This window comes from Suncus etruscus, chromosome X (assembly GCF_024139225.1).
Source record: "Suncus etruscus isolate mSunEtr1 chromosome X, mSunEtr1.pri.cur, whole genome shotgun sequence".
Lineage (NCBI taxonomy): Eukaryota > Metazoa > Chordata > Mammalia > Eulipotyphla > Soricidae > Suncus > Suncus etruscus.
In genome coordinates this window covers 58,347,912-58,371,365 of record NC_064868.1, presented here as the reverse complement: position 1 = coordinate 58,371,365, position 23,454 = coordinate 58,347,912, and the positions used below count along the sequence as shown (strand labels likewise).

The following is a 23,454-nucleotide window of genomic DNA, read 5'->3' as shown; positions in this document are numbered from 1 at the left end:
GTGCTTTTGGTTTTTTTGTTTTTTCCCTCCTGCCCTGGCACAGTAAATATAGGGGTCATTCGAAAAGGAATTCACTTGGCCTAAGAGATATGGGGTTTCTCCGTCCTTGGAGTATATTGTCATGGGATTTAACTATAGACTCTGTTCAGGATCTTTTACTCTCCTGGTGGTGCTTTTGTGGTGTTTGGAAGATTTCTGTTCTGTCCTGGGTGATACAATCAGACCTCTGTGTCTAGAGATTTCAGTATCTGCACAGATCCAGGGGTGGGACTTATGATGAAGTCAGTCTTTGTGGTTCTAGAAGTTCTGTTCCCTCAGTGTCATTTTAATCCATCTTCTGTGGTTGGTGGTCTTGGTCTTTGCACTGTACCTAGGATGGCACCTAGGATAGCGTCTTTCTTTGTGCTTCCAGAAGCCACATTCCGATACAATTGTCTATGCTAGACCTTTGGAACTAGGGATCATGTTTATTGTGCAGGTCGTTGTTCAAACCATAGACTAGGGCTTTTTTTATTGGTCCCAAGATGTATACCGTCTGGTCATATTTCTAGCAGCCAGTCATCTGTAAATCGTGATCTGGGCTTTTGGATCTACCAAAGGGTGACAAGTCTTCTGATTTTGTCTTATTGTTAGCTGGTAAGGTAGGATAACCTGCTCTTAGGTCAAATTGTTCCCATTTTCCTCGTTGTCAGGATATCATATTAGAGCTTGCACTTATTGGTGACCCTGCAGTATTAAGGCTGTCCCAGATGAGGTTTGTTTTCTGCAGCTGTCGTGGAGAACTGTGCCGTTTCTGTGTCTGGAATCCAGGGTTCAAGACTGAACAGATGGTATCTAATCACCTGAGGTCTAAGTTGATTCAACATGACATATTTTTTAGGTAGGAGATATCCCTGTATTGTAAACAACTATGAGTTCCTATCTCTAGTAGATAGGAGCTCTTTTTTATATGTAAGATTTCCCCTTTTTTTAGTGTGCCTTTGCAGGGAGAAATGGTGCTACATTATATTGTCGGTGCATTTGGGGGTGGACAGAGGGGAAAACAAAAATAGATCGCATACCCAAAAAAGATAATATGTATATATATATAGGAATAAAAATATATGTGCTCACATATGTATATGTAGGACAGGACATTTTTTAAAAAAAAATAAAAAAAACGAAATAAAGAAGTATTTAAAGGACCAAAGTGATGCAAAAGACTACCTTACATTTGGGGAAAAGCAGGTAAAGAGGTGGTTTAATACAGGTCTTATGCTTATGTTGGTGTGAAGAGAGGAGAGAATAGCAAGGAAATGCTAGTTTGCTTGAATATGTTCGTTGAACAGAGCCTGTAGTTTAAGTCTGTATGTCGCAGTTGCTGCTTCGGTGGTCTGACTGGTCACGTGCTTCAATTCCTAAAAGAAGGTATAACCTAGAGATAAAGTGTATGTTAAAGAGTTTTCTCGGAGCCATCTCGTAGTGCAAGCTAGGTATGGTATCTCGTGTGGTATCCCGAGCTGTCATCTTAGTTTGTCCGCCTGTTGTATCTAAGAACGCCTGTGGACAGAAAAGCTGAGAGGTTATTTTAAATATGGTAAGATAAAGGCATTAAAACATAGTGTTATGGGATGTTTCCATTGGAGTCAGTGATTTCCCGTGGTGTTCTTTACCTGCGTTCCTGTATAAGATCTCTAAGAGATTATTGTGGGCCTTTGTTGTAGAAGGCTGATTACATACCTATTCTCTCTATGCTGCTGTTTCTGGTCTTGCTGTTTTCTTTTTGGTATAATGTGTAGTGAAGAGTTTGCGTTGTTCCTTTTTCATGTATTTTGGGCACTGCTCCCGAGTATATGTTGACTATTACAGTGTTTGGAGTTTCTACCCTGTTAGACCCTGTTATTTGATTGTTAAGTATTAGTTGTCTTTGAGATATATGTTCTAGGTGCTTTGCTTCAGAATAGTGCTACCATTCTGTGTTTATCTTTTGTCTTCTGAATTACTTTCTTTAACATAACATGTTCTAGGTCCATCCACGTTGCTGCAAAGTCTGTGATTGTATCGTTTCTGACTGCCATGTAATATTCCATTGTGTATAGATACCACAATTTAATGATCCATTTATCTGTTGTTGGACATCGATGTTGGTTTCAAGACTTGGCTATTATACTGAGTACTGCGATAAATAGTGGGGTGCACATGTATTTTGGAATGAATGTCCTTCCAACTTGGGGGTATATACCTAAGAGAGCAATTGGTGGGTCAAATGGCAACTCAATTCTGAGTTCTTTGAGCACTCTTCAGACTGTTCTCCATAGGTGTTGGACTAGGGGGCATTCCCACCAGCGGTGGATGAGAGTTCCTTTCATACCGCATCCCCGCCAACAAAGATTGTTATCAGTATTTTTGATGTGAGCCATCCTCACTGGTGTAAGGTGGTATCTCATTGTTGTCTTGATTTGGATCTCTCTGATAATGAGTGAAGGTGAGAATGTTTTCATGTGTTTGTTGGCCATCCTTTTGTCTTCCTCAGAGAAGTGTCTATTCATTTCATCCCCCCATTTTTCTATGGCTTTATTTGATTTTGGGGGGTTCAGCTTTCTGAGTGCTTTGTATGTTCTAGATATCAGCCCTTTTTCTGATATGTCGAGTGAAAAGATATTTCCCATTCTGTTAACTGTCTTCTTGCTTTAAGTAGTGTTTCTTTCGCCATGCAGAAGCTTTTTAGTTTGACGTAGTCCCATTTGTTTATGTTTGATGCTAATGTTCTTGCCATTGGTGCTCCATTCTCAAAGACCTTTTTGATATATAGGTCTTCGAGTGTTCTGCCTATTTTATTCTCGATAAACTTTATAGATTTGGTTCTGATTTCAAGGTCTTTGATCCATTTTGAGTTGACTTTTGTATAAGGAGTGAGGTATGGGTCAATTTTCACTTTCGTACATGTGGTTTTCTAGTTGTACCAACACCATTTGTTGAATAGGCTTTCTTTGTTCCATTTCAGGTTCTTGCCTCTTTTATCAAATATTAGTTGGCTGTATCTCTGGGGGTTTATATCTGGAAATTCTGTTCTGACCCACTGCTCTGGGTCCTGTCTCTGTTCCAGTACCATGGTGTTTTGATTACTATGGCTTTATAGTATAGTTTCAAGTTAAGTAATGAGATGCCACCCAGCTTCTTGGTTTTCAGTATGTGTTTGGCTATCCTGTGTCTTTTGTGGTTTCAGATTAATTTTGTGATTGTTCTATTTCTTTAAAGAATGGTATCTGGATTTGGATAGGGATTGCATTAAATCTATATAGTAGTTTGGGTAGGATAGTCATTTTGACTATGTTAATTCTACCTATCCAAGAGCATGGGATGTTCTTCCATTTCTTTAGATCGTCTTCAATTTCTTTCTGAAGTTTTTTGAAGTTTCCCTGGTAAAGGTCTTTCACTTCCCTTGTAAGGTTGATTCCTAGGTACCTGATATTTTTTGATACTATTTTAAATGGAATTTTATTTTTAATCTCTCTCTCCTCGACTTCGTTGTTTGTATAAAGAAACGCTACTGTCTTTTGTGTGTTGACTTTGTATCCAGCCACTTTGCTGTATTGGTTAATTGTTTCTAGGAGTTTTACTGTGGACTCTTTAGGGTTTTCGATGTATATCATCATTTCTTCTGCAAAAAGAGATAGCTTGTTTTCCTCTTTCCCAGTTTGAATACCTTTGATTCCCTTCTCTTGTCAGATTGCTATTGCTAGGACTTCTAAGTTTGTATTAAATAGGATTGGAGAGAGTGGACATCCTTGCCTAGTTCCTTACCTTAGTGGGAATGCTTCTAGTTTCTTGCCATTAAGTATAATGTTGGCTGTAGGCTTTTCATAGATAGCTGTAACTATCTTGAGGAAGGTTCCTTCTAACCCTATTTTGCTGAGTGTCTTTAACATGAAAGGGTGTTGGATTTTGTCAAACGCCTTCTCTGCATCGATTGATATGAGCATGTGTTTTTTTGTCTTTCATGTTTTTGATATGATGTATAATGTTGATTGATTTGCGTATGTTGAACCAAACTTCCATTCCTGGTATAAATCCCAGTTGGTCATCTTTTTGATGAAGTGCTGGATTTAGTTTGCTAAGATATTGTTGAGTATCTTTGCATCTATGTTCATTAGTGAGATTGGTCTGTAGTTTTCTTTCTTGGTGGTGTCTTTGCCTTCTTTGGGAATGAGTGCAATATTAGCCTCATAAAAGGAGTTGGGGAAGATTCCTGTTTTTCTATGGTTTGGAAGAGCCTATGGAAAAGTGGTAGTAAGTCTTCTGGGAATGTTTGATAGAATTCACCTGTAAATCCATCTGGGCCTGGGCTTTTGTTCTTAGGGAGTTTTTTAATTACATCTTCAATTTCCTTTGAGGTGATTGAACTGTTTAGGCTTTCTAGTTCTTTATTGTCCAGTCTTGGAAAAGGGTGTTTTTCCCAGAATCTGTGTATTTCTACTGGGTTCTCTAGCCTAGCTGAGTATAGTTGTTCATAATATGATCTCATGATATGTTGTATTTCTTGTGGTTCTGTTGGAATCTCTCCCCTTTCATTTGTGATCCTACTGATTTGGGTGTTTTCCCTCTTTTTTTTTGGTGAGTTTTGCCAGCGTTTTATCTTGTTTATTTTTTCGAAAAATCAACTCCTGGTCTCATTGATTTTTTGTATTGTTTTTTTGTTTTTATGTTTATTTCTAGTCTGGTTTTTATTATTTCTTGCCTTCTGGTTGTGGTTGGATTTCTCTGTTGCTGTTGTTCCAATTCTTTGAGGTGATCTTTTAATCTGTTGGTTTTGTTATTTTCCTGTTTCTTGACATAGGCCTGTATTGCTATGAGTTTCCCCCTAATTACTGCTTTTGCTGTGTCCCACAAATTTTGACATGTTGTCTCTTCATTATCATTTGTCTCAAGGAAACTCTTTATTTCTTCCTTGAGTTGTTCTTTGATCCAGCTGTTGTGAGCAGTATGTTGTTTAATCTCCAGGTATTAGTTTTTCTCCATTGCTTCTTCTTGACGTCAATTTTGACCTCTGTTGCATAGTGATCTGAAAGGTACTTCTAATGATCCTTACCTTTGTGGTCTTATATAGGTTGGCTTTGTATCCTAAGACATGGTCTATTCTGGAGAAGGTTCCATGTGAGTTTGAGAAGAATGTGGGTTTGAGAAGAATGTGTATTCTGCTTTCTGGGGATGGAGGGCTCTATATAAGTCTATTAGCTCTAAATCTTCTAATTTTTCATTTATAGCTCTTATTTCTATGCTATTTTTCTGTTTGGTGGATCTGTCTGTGGTGATAGTGGAGTAGTGAGGTCCCCTACTATTATCACATTTCCCTTCATGTGTTTCTCCAGGTTTGCAAGCAGTTGCCTCACATATTTTGCTGACTCTACATTAGGTGCATAGATATTGACCAGGGTTAGTGTTTCTTGATCTAATGTTCCCCTGATCAGTAGTGACCCTCTTTGTCTCTGATCACTTTCTTGAGGTAGAATGCAATTTGGTCTGATATAAGAATGGCTGTCCCTGCTCTTTTTTGTTTTCCATTGGCCTGAATAATTACTTTCCATCCTTTTATTCTAAGCCTGTGCTTATCCTTTAGTTGTAGGTGTGTTTCTTGCAGATAGAAGAAGTCCGGTTTATTTTTTCTAATCCAGTTCTCTACTATGTGTCTTTTAATTGGAGAGTTTAGTCCGTTAAGATTTAGGGAGATTATTGAGAGGATTGTTGTGCAGTTGTGTTGTGTAACGTGGTATTTGTTACAATCGGGGGTTTGGATTGTGTAATTCATCTCTGAGTAGGTCGTTTAGGATCAGTTTTGTTTGCACAAATAGATCAATATCGTTCTTGTTTGAGAATGTTTTTAGTCTGTCCTCCCATATGAATGAAAGTTTTGCTGGGTATTGGACCCTAGGTTGGAAATTTCTTTCACTCAGTCGTTTAAATATGTCATTCCACTGTCTTCTTGCTTCAATTATTTCGAATGGGAGATCTGGTTTGATTCTTATGTCCCTACGTTTGTACTTGAGGGTTTTTTTCTCTCTTATTGCTTTAAGGAGTTCCTCTTTCTGTTTGTTTTTTTTTGTTTGTTTGTTTTTGCCAATTGGATTACTATATGTCTTGGTGTTGGTTTATTAGGGTTTATTTTATTAGGGACTCTTTTTACTTCCTGTATTAGCATTGAAGTTTCTTTTCAAAGGGTGGTGAAGTTCTCTGCTATTTTCTCCCTGACTACTTGTTCTTCCCCTTTTCCTATTTCCTCTCCTTCTGGTATACCCACAATTCTTAGATTGTCTTTTGTCCTTGTTCATTAGATACTGGACTTTACCTTCCAGTGCTTTGCCTTTTATTTCTTTGTTGGTTTCTTGATCAATTTTTTTTTGCATTTTTCCTTCAAGTTCTTCAATGTGTTTATACAACTCTGTTTCTGCTTGTAAGGCTTGTTACTTTGTCTTTTAATTCTTTCACTTATTATTGTACGGAATCTCTCATGTTCTTTACTATTTCTTCTTTAATTTGGCTGATTCTTTCATCCATAGATTCCTTATACTCGGTAGCTAGGGTTTCTTTCAAATCTTTTATTAATTCTTGAATTTCCTTCCTCATGGCTGCGTTTAGATCTTCTTCCCATGGATCTGTGCGTTTTGGTGGACTTGGAAACCTGCTAGGGTTTGTCTCCGTATCTCCAGCTATTGGGATTCTCCTTGATTTACCCATATTTCTTTGTATTTATTGGTGTGCTTTAGAGTGCTGTGCCTTCTAAATTCCACTTGTTTTGATCCCCTGTGGTGTGGGAATGTGTCCCCTCCCTGAGGGTGGTTCTAGAGGGTCTTTTGGGTGAGCTCGCTGAGGTTTGGCTCCTCCAGTGCTCTTTATGTGGACTGATTTGTTGTTTTGCCCTTTTGTTGGCCACTAGTGCTGGTCCTCTTCTGGCCACAATGGTGGAGGGCACTGTTGAGTCTAGCTCTTTCTCCCCTCCTCTACTACCTGGAAGTCAGCCTTCTTTATGTGGCTCTGGTCAATTTCCTTCTCTTTATTCCTGTCAGTAGGTGCAGTTCTGCTCCTGATCACACTGGTTGCAGGAACTGTTGAGGCTAGCTCTCTGTTCCCTACCCTATCTGGGAGTCAATGAAGTTCCGCCGGCTCCGAGTTTCCACAGAAGAAATTCCCCCAGCCAAGCCCACCCGGTAGCTGCCCTCAGCCCTTGGGGGGGGGGTCTCAGGTCCACACTGGGGCTCAGGGGCCTAGTTTGCTCTAGGTGATCTAAAGGTCCAGGTGTTAGGCCCAAGCTCACCCAGTCTATTGGTCCCAGCCTGTCCCAGTTGCGCAGGTGACTCTGGCCGGCTAAGTAGTAGGGAACTGCCCTCCTCTCACTAAGTTCGGGTCAGGTGGGGTGAACTCTGGGGCCCTGAAATTGCAGCGGATGATGGGATCTCTATGCCAGCAGGCTGGCGTGTGCGGATGTCTCCGAGCACCCACGTGGAAAGGCCCTTGGCACCGGCGCTGGCGGGGGGTCGCCGGTGCGGGGGGTCCCCTATATCCCAGGTGGAGCGGCTTCAGGGCACTGCAGTCACTCTGGGGAGGGCAAGCAGACTGGCGGGCACGGATGTCTCCGAGCGCCCACGTGGAAGGGCCCTATGGGAATGCACTCACCCTGGGCACTGGCGAGGAGGGGGGTCGCAGGCGCGGGGGTCCCCTATGCCCCAGGTGGAGCGGCTTCAGGGGTATGTTGCTACTCATGTTTCTCCTTTCTTCATTAACTATTAGAAGAAAAATTTGTCTTTTCATAGCTACATGAAAAACGTCTAGAAGTAATTTTTTCGCAGTGAGCTGGAGGTATATCACTAGATATGTCCCCCAAACATATCTAATAAATACCCAGGTGAGACATTTATAATTATAAGGTAATCATGAAGTTAAAGTAGAAATTTCCACATATTAATGGTACTTGATTTTCAGATATTTTCATTTGGGGGCAACATTTTTTAATACAGTCTACCCATGTGTGATCTTTGGCATGCAATTTTGTTCCCCTAAGCCCTCCAGGAATAATCTTGAGTAGTCAGCCCATGACCACCACTGGGCAGGATGAAAAAAATAAAAGAATATTTATTTTAATGCATTCATCATCTGAAAATTAAAGTTTATATTATCTTTAGACCATACTCAATGATTGACGGTTACTGCTGATTTTGAGTAAGATATTTTCTCACAGAAATGCTAAGGGGATTCTGTGTGATTGAACCTGGGGCTTCAACATGCAAAAAATACCTTCTTACACTTACAGCTTTTTATCTGGTCTTGAAATACTCAAATCTTCTATTAAACTCACATATACAAATTAATAAGTACTATATATGTATTAAATTTAAGCAACTTAATATTACATAATTATTTGAAAGAGAATAAAAAAAACATCCTTGTCACATTTTAGGAGCTGTATGTAGAGCTTCATCTATTTTTGATATTGAAAGTGAGTTTAAATATGTGATTAATATAGTGATGTTTATTATATTTTGATGTAGCATGGAGCTTTTTACTTTATTTTTATTAAGACACCATTACAAAATTGTTCATCATTTAGTTTATAGTATACTATGTTTTGACAGTAATCCCACTACCAATGTGGCTTTTCTTTCACCATTGTTTTCATATACCCTTTCACCCCTCAGTCTAACTCCTTGAAAGGTACATTTTTTAAAATTGATATTTTAGTTTGGGTCCTATGCTTACAGTTTCACTGGCCTTGTGATTTATATATATTCATATATATCGCCTATATGCCAACAATATACCAGTTGTTCATGGCATCTTTGTTATCTTCCTTCTACTAATTACTGTAGCAGGAAACTTTAACATGCATTACGTTTGCACTTGTGTAGCAAATATCTATTTCTCTTTATTCCCTGGAACCACTCATGGTACTCTAAGCATCATACGAATTGATCTCTGAACACCAGTAGTTGTGTCTCTCTAAACAAACAAAATCAATAAAACAATGCATATGAAAATGCCTTTCTTTTTTTTGGGGGGGGGACCACACCCGGCGGTGCTCAGGGGTTACTCCTGGCTGTCTGCTCAGAAATAGCTCCTGCAGGCATGGGGGACCATATGGGACACCGGGATTTGAACCAACCACCTTTGGTCCTGGATCGGCTGCTTGCAAGGCAAACGCCACTGTGCTATCTCTCTGGGCCCCGAAAATGCCTTTATTTCTATATCAGATCTGTATAGCTGTTTAGTCATACATTTTTAACAAAATTCTATAACTATCAATCATAACTATTGCAGATACTTTATTTCCAGGCATAGATCATTCTGATTACTTTGAAGATTATAGGAATGGCTTGTGTAACCAGTGTCTTTCAATCATATTTTGTTTTTATTTTCTAAATCTATTTTATTGAAATACTCATTTACACTATTTTTGATAAAACAGTATCATTCCAACACCCCTCCACCTATCCACTTCACACATGAGCTTATCTTTATGGGCTAACTTTAATCAGAATCACTTTTCTTATTTGTACCTTTGACATACACATAGGTTAAGAGAAGCTGGAACAACATGAATTTTTATATAAATGACAAATTGATAAAATTAACAACTTTTACAAAATTATATACTTTGACAGTTTTAAATTACAAATAATATTATTGGTAAAGTGCTTGTTTTGCATGTGGCTGACCCTTGGTTCAGTCCTTGGTCACACATGTGATCCTTCAATAGCAGTGTTCCATAAGTACTGACCACATGTAACTTTCAAAAAGTAATAATGAAATTTTAGTATGTTGAAAGTTCTGCGTTGAGCTTTTTATACAGTTTTGATCAATCCACATTCTCATCAAGAGTGTACAATTACTACTTTGTCCATACAACAAGCAATTCCTTTTGCAGAGGCTTTTTACATCTGCTGATATCTGAAGGTTTTATGTACTTCATTTTCTAGTGCACTGATTTGGTCCTCGGCAGCTGTGACTCTGCTAATGAGGCCTTCAGGGAGTTTATGATTTCACCTACCAATTTTTTTCACTTCTATCCTTTCTACTTGAAATTTTTAATTTCTGCTGTCATATCCTCTTTTTTTTTTTATTGGCGTTCACTCCATAATTTCTTTGAGACCCGTGAATATCCTAAACCTTTCCTCTCTAAATTCCATATCAGATAGATTATATATTGAGTTAATACTAATTGGATCTTTGGGGCCTCTATCTTAGCTTACTAAGCATAGTGGGGTTCTGCGTTGCTTTCCCATTGTGTCTTTTGCAGTTCGGTTATGTTTCATTTTTTATTGTTCTTTTGTTTGTTTGGTTTTGGGTCACACCTGGCAGTTTTCAGGTATTACTCCTGGTTCTGTGCTCAGAAATTGCCTCTGTTAGGCTTGGGGAACCATTTGGGATGCTGGGAATCAAAACACATTCCTGGGTTGGCTGAATCAATGCAAATGCCCTACCTCTGTGCTATCTCTCAGGTCCTTATTATGCATTCTTGTGTTGGGAAGTCATTAGCCTTAGGATGTCTTTGTACATTCACAGTGAGTTAGGAAGAGGTGAAGAAATACATGAGCACAGAGCATAGCTACTGTGCACTATGTGGCTTCCTCACTTGGGTCCTGAAATGACACGCAGGTGCCGAGGCTGGTAAGAACCTAGCCAAGTTTTCTAGTAACCTCCACCATCTCTTTATACTTTTAAGGATTAAGTAGGTTATTCTTTATTGATACCTTGGTTAAGAAAATATTCCTGTATTTTATTGTTTAACGTAATTTAAAGACTGTATTGTCAAATGTAGCTTTTTTTTACCCGAATCCCCCTCAAATGTAGCTTTTTAAAGGCAGTTGTTTGCCTGTATCAGTGTTTTTCAACCTTTCACTTTCTGTTTTTGTTTACTGTGACTTTATAGATTTGTCTCAAAGACAGCAGAAGATAGGATTCATTTTTTTTGATTTATCACTTTACTCTATGTCTCTTAGTTCAATTGACTCAGTGCTTCTCAATTATTTTTTGTCATGCCCCCCTAGGAAGAAGGAAACATTTTTAGCGCCCCTCCCTGTGCGACTGTAAATAGTATCTTTTTTAAAAAACTTTAACCTGGAAAAAATATATATAAAATAATTTGAGCTGATATTTTAATCAGAGGCAATGTCTGGATTATGACTACAATGAGCACATTTAGCAATGCATAGCTTTTCGAAGTGGGGTTTGAAGCATGACACAGCAATTCTCAGCTCCAGAAACATACAAAGACATAAAATTGGGGCTTAGCTTGTTATGACAGTGTATGCCGAGGTCAAATGTGCCCCCCCTTTATGGAGTCTTTGAGAAGCACTAAATTAACTGATGTTGAGAAGATTATTGAGATGAAGGAATTTATTGATATCATTTTATATAAAATAGGCATTTATGAAGTTTGCATTGTCATTTAAAGTAAGTTCTTATATACTTCTTGCAAGGCTGTTTTCAAGACTGAATTTTTCAGGCAAGAGAGATAGTGTAGTGGTTAAAGTTCTTGCCTTTCATGATTGACCTAGTTTCAATCTTCAGCTTCCACGTATGTTCTCCTAAGTCTGCCATGAATGTTACTTGAGTACAGAGCCAGGAAGATGTATATGGCTCAAAGACAAAAAAATACTATGGATTTTTCAAAGTGTTTCTGATCACTGATTGTGTCATTCATTTACAACACAATGATAACCTAGGTTGATAGATTATTTGAATATATTGAATATATTTTACTATATTGCACCAATCTGAGTCTCATTTAATAGATATGTTGTTAATCAAGTGGGAAATATTTTACATGCAAGTTTCTTCTTTGATAATGCATCCAGTGCTCTGTCTCTGGATGGTGTTTTTTATTCTTACTTAGGTTGTGTGAAAGTAAGAATAATAAAACCTGGTGGTACAAAAATCTAGGGGTCATAATTCAAGTATAGTTTAACCTGAGTTGTGCTCAGGAACTTATATTTGATGACCATATCTCTTTATCATTTGCACCTAGATAACAGCTGGGGATTTGTGATTGTTGTTGCCTAAAGCTGCTGTAGTATTGTTTGTTTAACTGACTTGTCTTCCAATCACTGTTTACAGCTTCTGGTTTCTGACAGCTGATATGAATTCCAATTCTGCCTGGTTTTGTTATAGTGACTAGAAATTGTAGTCATAGTTATAGTTGTTTAGCTTGATAATCATTGTATCTACCAAATTGTTTTATATTTGTTATTTACCAACAATCATTACAGATAGATGGCTGGACTCTCAAGATGCAGGGTGCCAGATCTAGCCTCTAGAATATCTGTTCCCTATTGTGTTCTATAGTAACATTACACTATCTGTACTGGTTCATACCATCTGTTCTCCTAAGTATGTATAGGCAAAAATCTGAACTGTAGAATATGTCAGATCAGTGGCTCCTACTTTGGGGCAAAGATTTCCCAACTTGATAAGTATTTCTTATTTCTATGTTGTCTACAGCTCTGGACCTATTTTTGGTTCTATTGTTGTACTCAGCCATGACCTGGAAATCCAAATGCTATGCTGGGTCCAGAAATGTTTTTATCAGTTTTTTGGGCCACACTGGGCAGTGCTCAGGCTCTTGGGTCTGCTTAAGTATCACTACTGGAAGTTCTTTTGGGGCTATATGGGGTGCTAAGGATTGAACTGAAGTTGCTGCTCTGCTCATATATCACTTTTTGCAGGTTGTATGGAGGTATATATGGGGTGTCAGGAATTGAACTAGGTTGACTTTATATAAATCAAGCATCATACTATTGTTCTGCTCCCTTAATTTTAACTAGTTATTCTTTAAATTAATGGACTTAATTTTATATTGAAATGTCTGAGAGTTGAAATTTTTCTAGGATTAATTTTTTTTCTTTTTTTCTATAGATCCTAAATGTTCAAGAGATGTTGATTTTTACAGTAGTGACTGGGACATTAAGACAATCACCAGCTCTTTAAAATTCTACCTCAGGTATGTCTATCTAATTTGAGAGGAACTCTGATTCATTATTGGTCAGGTTTATCATTTGGTATATCCTTTGTGAAAAACACTCCAAAATATTCAAACAATAAAATTCTATATTATTTAATATTTATATATTATATATTAATATAGTATATATTAATACATATTATTAATATATATTATTTATATATTTTAAATATAATTTTTATTTTGAACATAGTGGCTTACATATTATTGACAACAATATTTTAGGTACATATTTACATAAAATCAGGGGGATTCCCATCACCAATTTGTCCTCCCTACACCTCCGTTTTCGTCTTACCTCCCAAATCCTCCTCCCTCACCCCCAGGGCTGCTAGAAAATGTGGTCCCCGCTGTACTTAGTTTACTATTTAGTAGTCTTGTACCTGTTTGGTCTTGGTGCCTCCCTTATTTCCCCCTCTAACTGGGAGGCAAGACTAGATAGTTCAAGTTATGTGGTTTTGTTTGAAGAAGAGAAAAGTAATAAACTGGGGTAAAAGTATAATACGCCGACAATGGGTGGGATTCTTCTAGAGTCTCTCATCATCAGTTTGAGAGACGAAGGAGAAAAATAAGGTGTAACACCCCAACAGTACAAAAAGAAGTGTCAAATATCCAGTGAGCACTCCAACAATAAGAACGATAAGCACCACAAAAATAGCCATGGTCTTGAGATAAAAAACATGGCAGGGCATATAAAGAAAGAAAAGAAAAGAAGGAAAAAACATAATGTAAATGGGGACAACAACTTCAATAATCACACCAAAACAAAGAAATCAACAAGTAGATAGGTATATAAAAATAAAAAATAATTTAAAAATGAGTATTTAAATTATATATATATATATATATATATATATATATATATATATATATATATATATATATATATATATATAAATGTTTTGTGCTTTTTGCCTTTTTTTCCCTCCTGCAATGGCACAGTAAATATTGGGGTCATTCGAAAAGGAATTACTTGGCCTAAGAGATATGGGGTTTCTCCACCCTTGGGGTATATTGTCATGGGATTAAATATAGACTCCGTTCAGGTTCATTTACTCTCCCCTTGGTGCTTTTGTGGTGTTTGGAAGGCTTCTGCTCCTTCCTAGGTGATAAAATCAGACCTCTGTATCTAGAGATCTCAGTATCTGCACAGGTCCAGGAGTGGGATTTATGATGAAGTCTTTCTTTGTGGTTCTAGAAGTTCTGTTCCCTCAGTGTCATTTTAATCTATCTTCTGTGGTTGGTGGTCTTGGTCTTTGCACTGATCCTAGGATGGAACCTAGGATAGCGACTTTCATTGTGTTTCCAGAAGCCCGATTCCGTTGCAATTGTCTCAGCCAGACCTTTGGAACTGGGGATTATGGTTGTTGTGCAGGTCGTAATTCAAACCCTAGACTGGGGCTTTTTTATTGGCCCCAAGATATATACAGTCCAGTCATGTTTCTAGTAGCCAGGCATCTGTAAATCGCGATGTTGGCTTTTGGACCGACCAAAGGGTGACAAGTCTTCTGATTTTGTCTTATCGTTAGCTGGTGAGGTAGGATAACCTGCTCTTAGGTCAAGTTGTTCCCATTTTCCTTGTTGTCAGGATATCATATTAGAGCTGGCACTTGTTGTTGGCCCAGCATTATTAAGGATGTCCCGGTTGGGATTTGTTTCCATAGCTGTTGTGAAGAACTTTGTCGTTTCTATGTCTGGGATCCAGGGTTCAAGGCTGGACGGATGGTGTCTAATCACCTGAGGTCTAAGTTGGGTCCACATGACATATTTTCAAGGTGGGAGACATCCCTGTATTGTAAACAAGTATGAGTTCTAATCCCTAGTAGATAAGAGCTCGTTTTTATATGTAGGATTTCCCCTTTTATTAGTGTGCCTTTGCAGGGAGGAATGGTGCCACATTACATTGTCGGTGCATTTGGGGGTGGACAGAGAAGAAAACAGAAACAGGTCACACACCCAAAAAAGATAAAAATAGGAATAAAAATATATATGCTCACCTATGTATATGGAAAACAAACATTTAAAAAAATTAATTAACAAAGTAATTAAAGGAACAAAGTGATGCAAGAGACTTTTTTACTTTTGGGGATAAGCACGTAAGGAGATGGTGTAATACAGGTCTTATACTTATGTTGAAAGTTTAGGTTTCCCCATTGTCTTTTGGGATTTTCTTGTGGTGTGTGGGTTCCCAGGCACCTTTTCATCACAGCCCCTGACCTTCTTGAGATTGGTAAAGATTTGCGGCAGGGAGGTCTTGGAAGAGCTCTTGCATTGGGGATACTTTTAGAGCGAAGTCCTGTTTCAAGTAACAGTTCATGTTAGGGGGAGTTGGTAGAAAGGGCCATGCAGCCTGAGTCCTCAGGGGAGTTGTTATTTATATATTTAAACTAGAAATTCTATATTATTTCAATTCTTTGCATCTATATCAAAAATACTAGGACACCAATTAAATATATATGTATACTTATAGCATATATATGTATACTTATAGCAGTAGTGTTTAAAATTACCAAGTTATGAAGATAATTCTAATGACCATGAAATGAATGGATAAAGAAATAAATGATGAATAGTATTTACCTATAAGAAATTTAATATCTGTATTTGCCACAATATGGATTATATTATAGGTATTTTTGTTAAAATAAGTCTATGTGATAAAGCCTAATACCAGATGATGTTTCTCTTTTATATGTATAAATCCAAAGGGAATTGGCATTATCCAATAAAAATAAAAAAACTTTAATTCAATTCTGGCTATGTCATTCAAAGAAAGGGAGGTGGCAATTAACTTTTCTGCATGAACTACAGAAGCACAACCACATATGAGATTGAACTACAGGTCTGAAAACCTGAGGTTTCTTATTAGAAGTAGATTGGGCAGAGCCTCTCCCACTACATCTACCCTGCCATCAGAAAACCCATAGAAAGCCCATCTATAATCATCATCTTTCCAGAATAAAAATGCCTGACTCCTTCAACAAGGTCTAAAAAGTAAATAATGACCATTGATACTTCCCAGATATTTTGGTCCATCACATGGAGGATTCTCCTTTCTGCATAAACTACAGCAACCAACATAATCCTCTACCCTCTTTGACAGAAAAGCTGAGACAAACAACTGTATCAAACTTTTTTTTTTTTTTTAATTTTTTTTTATTTAAACACCTTGATTACATACATGATTGTGTTTGGGTTTCAGTCATAAAAGGAACACCACCCATCACCAGTGCAACATTCCCATCACCCAAGTCCCAAATCACCCTCCTCCCCACCCAACCCCCGCCTGTACCCTAAACAGGCTCTACATTTCCCTCATACATTCTCAATATTAGGACAGTTCAAAATGTAGTTATTTCTCTAACTAAACTCATCACTCTTTGTGGTGAGCTTCCTGAGGTGAGCTGGAACTTCCAGCTCTTTTCTCTTTTGTGTCTGAAAATTATTATTACAAGGGTGTCTTTCATTTTTCTTAAAACCCATAGATGAGTGAGACCATTCTGCGTTTTTCTCTCTCTCTCTGACTTATTTCACTCAGCATAATAGATTCCATGTACATCCATGTATAGGAAAATTTCATGACTTCATCTCTCCTGACAGCTGCATAATATTCCATTGTGTATATGTACCACAGTTTCTTTAGCCATTCATCTGTTGAAGGGCATCTTGGTTGTTTCCAGAGTCTTGCTATGGTAAATAGAGCTGCAATGAATATAGGTGTAAGGAAGGGGTTTTTGTATTGTATTTTTGTGTTCCTAGGGTATATTCCTAGGAGTGGTATAGCTGGATCGTATGGGAGCTCGATTTCCAGTTTTTGGAGGAATCTCCATATCGCTTTCCATAAAGGTTGAACTAGACGGCATTCCCACCAGCAGTGGATAAGAGTTCCTTTCTCTCCACATCCCCGCCAACACTGTTTATTCTCATTCTTTGTGATGTGTGCCATTCTCTGGGGTGTGAGGTGGTATCTCATCGTTGTTTTGATTTGCATCTCCCTGATGATTAGTGATGTGGAACATTTTTTCATGTGTCTTTTGGCCATGCGTATTTCTTCTTTGTCAAAGTGTCTGTTCATTTCTTCTCCCCATTTTTTGATGGGGTTAGATGTTTTTTTCTTGTAAAGTTCTGTCAGTGCCTTGTATATTTTGGAGATTAGCCCCTTATCTGATGGGTATTGGGTGAATAGTTTCTCCCACTCAGTGGGTGGCTCTTGTATCCTGGGCACTATTTCCTTTGAGGTGCAGAAGCTTCTCAGCTTAATATATTCCCATCTGTTAATCTCTGCTTTCACTTGCTTGGAGAGTGCAGTTTCCTCCTTGAAGATGCCTGTAATGTCCTGTAGTGTTTTGCCTATGTGCTGTTCTCTATATCTTATGGTTTTGGGGCTGATATCGAGGTCTTTAATCCATTTGGATTTTACCTTTGTACATGATGTTAGCTGGGGGTCTAAGTTTAATTTTTTGCAAGTGGCTATCCAATTGTGCCAACACCACTTGTTGAAGAGGCTTTCCCTGCTCCATTTAGGATTTCCTGCTCCTTTATCAAAAATTAGATGGTTGTATCTCTGGGGAACATTTTCTGAGTATTCAAGCCTATTCCACTGATCTGAGGACCTATCCTTATTCCAATACCATGCTGTTTTGATAACTGTTGCTTTGTAGTACAGTTTAAAGTTGGGAAAAGTAATTCCTCCCATATTCTTTTTCCCAATGATTGCTTTAGCTATTCGAGGGTGTTTATTGTTCCAAATGAATTTCAAAAGTGTCTGATCCACTTCTTTGAAGAATGTCATGGGTATCTTTAGAGGGATGGCATTAAATCTGTATAATGCCTTGGGGAGTATTGACATTTTGATGATGTTAATCCTGCCAATCCATGAGCAGGGTATGTGTTTCCATTTCCGTGTGTCCTCTCTTATTTCTTGGAGCAGAGTTTTATAGTTTTCTTTGTATAGGTCCTTCACATATTTAGTCAAGTTGATTCCAAGATATTTGAGTTTGTGTGGTACTATTGTGAATGGGGTTGTTTTCTTAATGTCCATTTCTTCTTTATTACTGTTGGTGTATAGAAAGGCCATTGATTTTTGTGTGTTAATTTTGTAGCCTGCCACCTTGCTATATGAGTCTATTGTTTCTAGAAGCTTTTTGATAGAGTCTTTAGGGTTTTCTAAGTAGAGTATCATGTCATCTGCAAACAGTGAGAGCTTGACTTCTTCCTTTCCTATCTGGATTCCCTTGATATCCTTTTCTTGCCTAATCGCTATAGCAAGTACTTCCAGTGCTATGTTGAATAGGAGTGGTGAGAGAGGACAGCCTTGTCTTGTGCCAGAATTTAGAGGGAAGGCTTTCAGTTTTTCTCCATTGAGGATAATATTTGCCACTGGCTTGTGGTAGATGGCCTTCACTATATTGAGAAAGGTTCCCTCCATTCCCATCTTGCTGAGAGTTTTGATCAAGAATGGGTGTTGGACCTTATCAAATGCTTTCTCTGCATCTATTGATATGATCATGTGGTTTTTATTTTTCTTGTTATTGATGTTGTGTATTATGTTGATAGATTTACGGATGTTAAACCAGCCTTGCATTCCTGGGATGAAACCTACTTGATCGTAGTGGATGATCTTCTTAATGAGGCATTGAATCCTATTTGCCAGGATTTTGTTGAGGATCTTTGCATCTGCATTCATCAGTGATATTGGTCTGTAATTTTCTTTTTTGGTAGCGTCTCTGTCTGGTTTAGGTATCAAGGTGATGTTGGCTTCATAAAAGCTATTTGGAAGTGTTTCTGTTTGTTCAATTTCATGAAAGAGTCTTGCCAAGATTGGCAGTAGTTCCTCTTGGAAAGTTTGATAGAATTCATTAGAGAATCCATCTGGACCTGGGCTTTTGTTTTTCGGCAGACATTTGATTACTGTTTTAATTTCATCAATGGTGATGGGGGTGTTTAGATATGCTACATCCTCTTCCTTCAACCGTGGAAGATTATAAGAGTCCAAGAATTTATCCATTTCTTCCAGGTTCTCATTTTTAGTGGCGTAGAGTTTTTCAAAGTAGTTTCTGATTACCCTTTGAATCTCTGTCATATCAGTAGTGATCTCTCCTTTTTCATTCCTGATACGAGTTATCAAGTTTCTCTCTCTCTCTTTCTTTGTTAGGTTTGCCAGTGGTCTATCAATCTTGTTTATTTTTTCAAAGACCAACTTCTGCTTTCGTTGATCTTTCGGATTGTTTTTTGAGTTTCCACTTCGTTGATTTCTGCTCTCAGCTTTGTTATTTCCTTCTGTCTTCCTGTTCTTGGGTCCTTTTGTTGAGCATTTTCTAGTTCTATTAGCTGTGTCATTAAGCTACTCAGGTAAGCTCCTTCTTCCTTCCTGATGTGTGCTTGCAAAGCTATAAATTTTCCTCTCAGTACTGCTTTTGCTGTGTCCCATAAGTTCTGAGAGTTTGTGTCTTTATTGTCATTTGTTTCCAGGAACCTTTTTATTTCCTCCTTGATTTCATCTCGGACCCACTGGTTATTGAGCATGAGGCTGTTTAACTTCCAGGTGTTAAAGTGTTTCTTCTGAGTCCCTTTGGAGTTCACAAATAATTTCAGAGCCTTGTGGTCAGCGAAGGTAATCTGCAAAATTTCTATCCTCTTGATCTTATGGAGGTATGTTTTATGTGCCAGCATGTAGTCTATCCTGGAGAATGTCCCATGTACATTGGAGAAGAATGTGTATCCAGGTTTCTGGGGATGGAGTGTCCTATATATATCCACTAGGCCTCTTTCTTCCATTTCTCTCCTCAGGTCTAGTATATTCTTGTTGGCTTTCAGTCTGGTTGACCTGTCCAGTGTTGACAAAGCCGTGTTTAGGTCCCCCACAATTATTGTGTTGTTGTTGATATTATTTTTCAGATTTGTCAGCAGTTGTATTAAATATTTTGCTGGCCCCTCATTCGGTGCATATATGTTTAGGAGAGTGAATTCTTCCTGCTCTACGTACCCCTTGATTAATATAAAATGTCCGTCTTTGTCCCTTACAACCTTCCTGAGTATAAAGTTTGCATTATCTGATATTAGTATGGCCACTCCAGCTTTTTTATGGGTGTTGTTTGCTTGGATAACTTTTCTCCAGCCTTTTATTTTGAGTCTATGTTTGTTCTGACTATTCAGGTGCGTTTCTTGTAGGCAGCAGAAGGTTGGATTGAGTTTTTTGATCCATTTAGCCACTCTGTGTCTCTTAACTGGTGCATTTAGTCCATTGACGTTGAGAGAAAGAATTGTCCTGGAATTTAACGCCATCTTTATTTCAAAATTTGGTGTGTCTTTTGGGTAGTCTTGTCTTAGATTAGGTCTTTCAGTTTTTCTCTTAAGACTGGTTTTGTGTCTGTGAAGTTTCTGAGCTGTTTTTTGTCTGTGAAACCATGTATTCTTCCATCAAACCGGAAAGTGAGTTTTGCTGGGTATAGTATTCTGGGTGAAGCATTCATTTCATTCAGTCTTGTCACAATATCCCACCACTGCTTTCTGGCATTGAGCGTTTCTGGTGACAGGTCTGCTGTAAATCTCAGGGAAGCTTGCTTGAACATGATTTCCCCTTTTGATCTTGCTGTTTTCAGAATTCTGTCTCTATCTGTGGGATTTGTCATTGTGACTAGGATGTGTCTTGGGGTGGTTTTTCTGGGGTCTCTTTTGGTTGGTACTCTTCGGGCATGCAGGATTTGATCACATATATTCTTTAGCTCTGGAAGTTTCTCTTTAATGATGTTCTTGACCATTGATTCTTCCTGGAAATTTTCTTCCTGGGTCTCTGGGACTCCAATGATTCTTAAGTTGTTTCTGTTGATCTTATCATAGACTTCTATTTTCGTCTGTTCCCATTCTTTGACTAATTTTTCCATTGTCTGCTCATTTGCTTTAAGTTTTTTGTCCAATCTCTCCTGCTGTATGGAATTGTTATGTATCTCATCTTCCACAGCACCAAGTCTATTCTCAGCTTCTGATACCCTGTCCCAGAGCTTATCCATTTTGTCATTCACTTCGTTTACTGAGTTTTTCAGGCCTGTTATTTGACATGTTATTTCAGTTTGGAGTTTTGTCATTTCTGCCTTCATATTTTCTTGGTTCTTATTAGTGTTCTGTTCAACTCGATCCATGGTTTCTTGGAGTCTGTTGAGCACCTTCCATATTGCTAGTCTAAAGTCCTTATCTGAGAGGTTGATTAGTTGTTCAGTCATTATCTGGTCCTCAGAATTGTCATCTTCATTCTCTATGTCTGATGCTGGCCTGCGCTGTTTCCCCATTGTCACATTTGTATTGTGGGTTTTTCTACGTGTTGTAGTGGTATTCATTGTCTATATGATGTAGGCAGCACACTCCTCTGGCTCCTCCCTTTCTGGATGGGCTGACTTGCCTCTAAGGGAGGGGAGTCCTCCGTGGATGAAGCCTCACACTGGGTCAAATCTTAGGCCCGAGCATGTAACAGAGAAGACAGTCCAGAGAGAAATTTTTGCTTCTTTGATATAGCGCCGTTCTTAGTGTGATTTTTCCTTCTTGTTGCAATGGAGTTCTTTCCTTAGAAAGAGTGCACGGCCGCGTAGCGAAGCGGAGCGGCCGTGCTCCTCCGAGCCTCTTTTTGCCCCACTCGCAAGAGTTTCACGCAAGAGGACAGTAGACAGACATAGACAGGTCACACTCACAGTCTTTCACAGCTGAGCCCCACTGGGCCGGTGTACTTTCGTGGATTTTCCCCGCCTGGTGTCACACACAGGGAGCCAGCTTTTGCAAAGGATAGCCGGTTTTTATGCTCTGAAGTCCCTCCCTGAAAATGGCGTCTGGGCGAGCGAGGTTTCTGGAGGCTCTTTTTGCCCCACTCGCAAGAGTTTCACGCAAGAGGACAGTAGACAGACATAGACAGGTCACACTCACAGTCTTTCACAGCTGAGCCCCACTGGGCCGGTGTACTTTCGCGGATTTTCCCCGCCTGGTGTCACACACAGGGAGCCAGCTTTTGCAAAGGATAGCCGGTTTTTATGCTCTGAAGTCCCTCCCTGAAAATGGCGTCTGGGCGAGCGAGGTTTCTGGAGGCTCTTTTTGCCCCACTCGCAAGAGTTTCACGCAAGAGGACAGTAGACAGACATAGACAGGTCACACTCACAGTCTTTCACAGCTGAGCCCCACTGGGCCGGTGTACTTTCGCGGATTTTCCCCGCCTGGTGTCACACACAGGGAGCCAGCTTTTGCCACAACTGTATCAAACTTTTAAGTCATCAATCTGATTTTACATGTATAAATCCTGGACCCTCCAACACCTCAATATTTTTTAGTAGTATCAACCCAGTAGTAACTCACAAATCTGAAGGGAAACTTGCATAGAAATCTAACTTAAGTGAGCCTAAACAGTTACACAGATAGCTCAACTATCACCAAGCACACCCTAGTAAATCCTTATACTCTGACTTCAGTAACACCATGAGAGATATGTCATTTCTAACTGACCTGTGTTGATCTAAGTTTTGGTAATTTTATTTGCCTTTGTGTTTTAACAAGTAAAATGAAGTAAATTTGTACCTGCATGTAGGCAGGCTAAGGTGGTGGGTACACTGATGAAGAGAATGTCACACTGATGGTAGGATTTAGTATTTGAACTCATAAGGTCTGAAATAACTGTATTATTCAGCAACTTTGTAAGTCATAGTGTTACAATGAAAAATAGAATAAATAGAGAGCTGGAGTAATAGAATGGTAAGGTGTTTTCTTTGCATGCAGCCAGCCCAGGACAAACTTGTTTTCTATCCCCAGTATCCCATATGGTCCCCTGAGCCTGCTGGTTTCTGAGATCAGACTCTGGAGTAACCCCTGAGCGCCAATGGCTGTAGCCCAAAAACTAAAACCAAAAGCCAGAAAAGAATAAATAAAATACGTCAGAAATAATAATAGCTTATAGTGGCCCAAAACAGGACTCCACATTCATACTTATTTCAAACAAAATAGACTTCTAACTGAAAAAAACTTTTGAGGTAAAGAGATGAGTATTATATAATCATTAAGGAATATATTAATCAAAAGGAAACATAATATTAACATGTGCATCAAAGAACTTCTAACAAAGCAGACCTAAGGAAAGATGTGTAATAATATGCATTAGAGATTTAACATACCACTCTCATTGCTATATAGATCAACTAGGGTTTTCCATTCCTAAAATAATAAGTGCAAAAATTCTTTTTCAATATATCTAGGACTTCTCCAGGATAGACTCCAATTCTTCCTGAATGCACAGCACAGAAGTCATATATGTCTGTCTATCTATCTATCTATCTATCTATCTATCTATCTATCTATCTATCTATCTATCTATCTATCTATCTATCTATCTATCTATCTATCATCTATCTATCTATCTATCTATCATCTATCAATCATCTATCTATCTATCTACTTTTAAAATAAGAATAGAAATTAAGTCAAAGATAATAATCAGA

General features: G+C 38.5%; 1 protein-coding gene across 1 annotated transcript in view; it reads left to right on the top strand.

The window, feature by feature from the left end:
* OPHN1 (oligophrenin 1) overlaps positions 1 to 23,454 on the top strand; it is a 354,031-nt gene that overhangs the window by 158,091 nt on the left and 172,486 nt on the right. Inside the window, exon 16 of the mRNA XM_049767407.1 lies at positions 12,883 to 12,967. Coding sequence (XP_049623364.1) covers positions 12,883 to 12,967 — 85 coding nt within the window. The remainder of the gene's footprint in view (positions 1 to 12,882; positions 12,968 to 23,454) is intronic.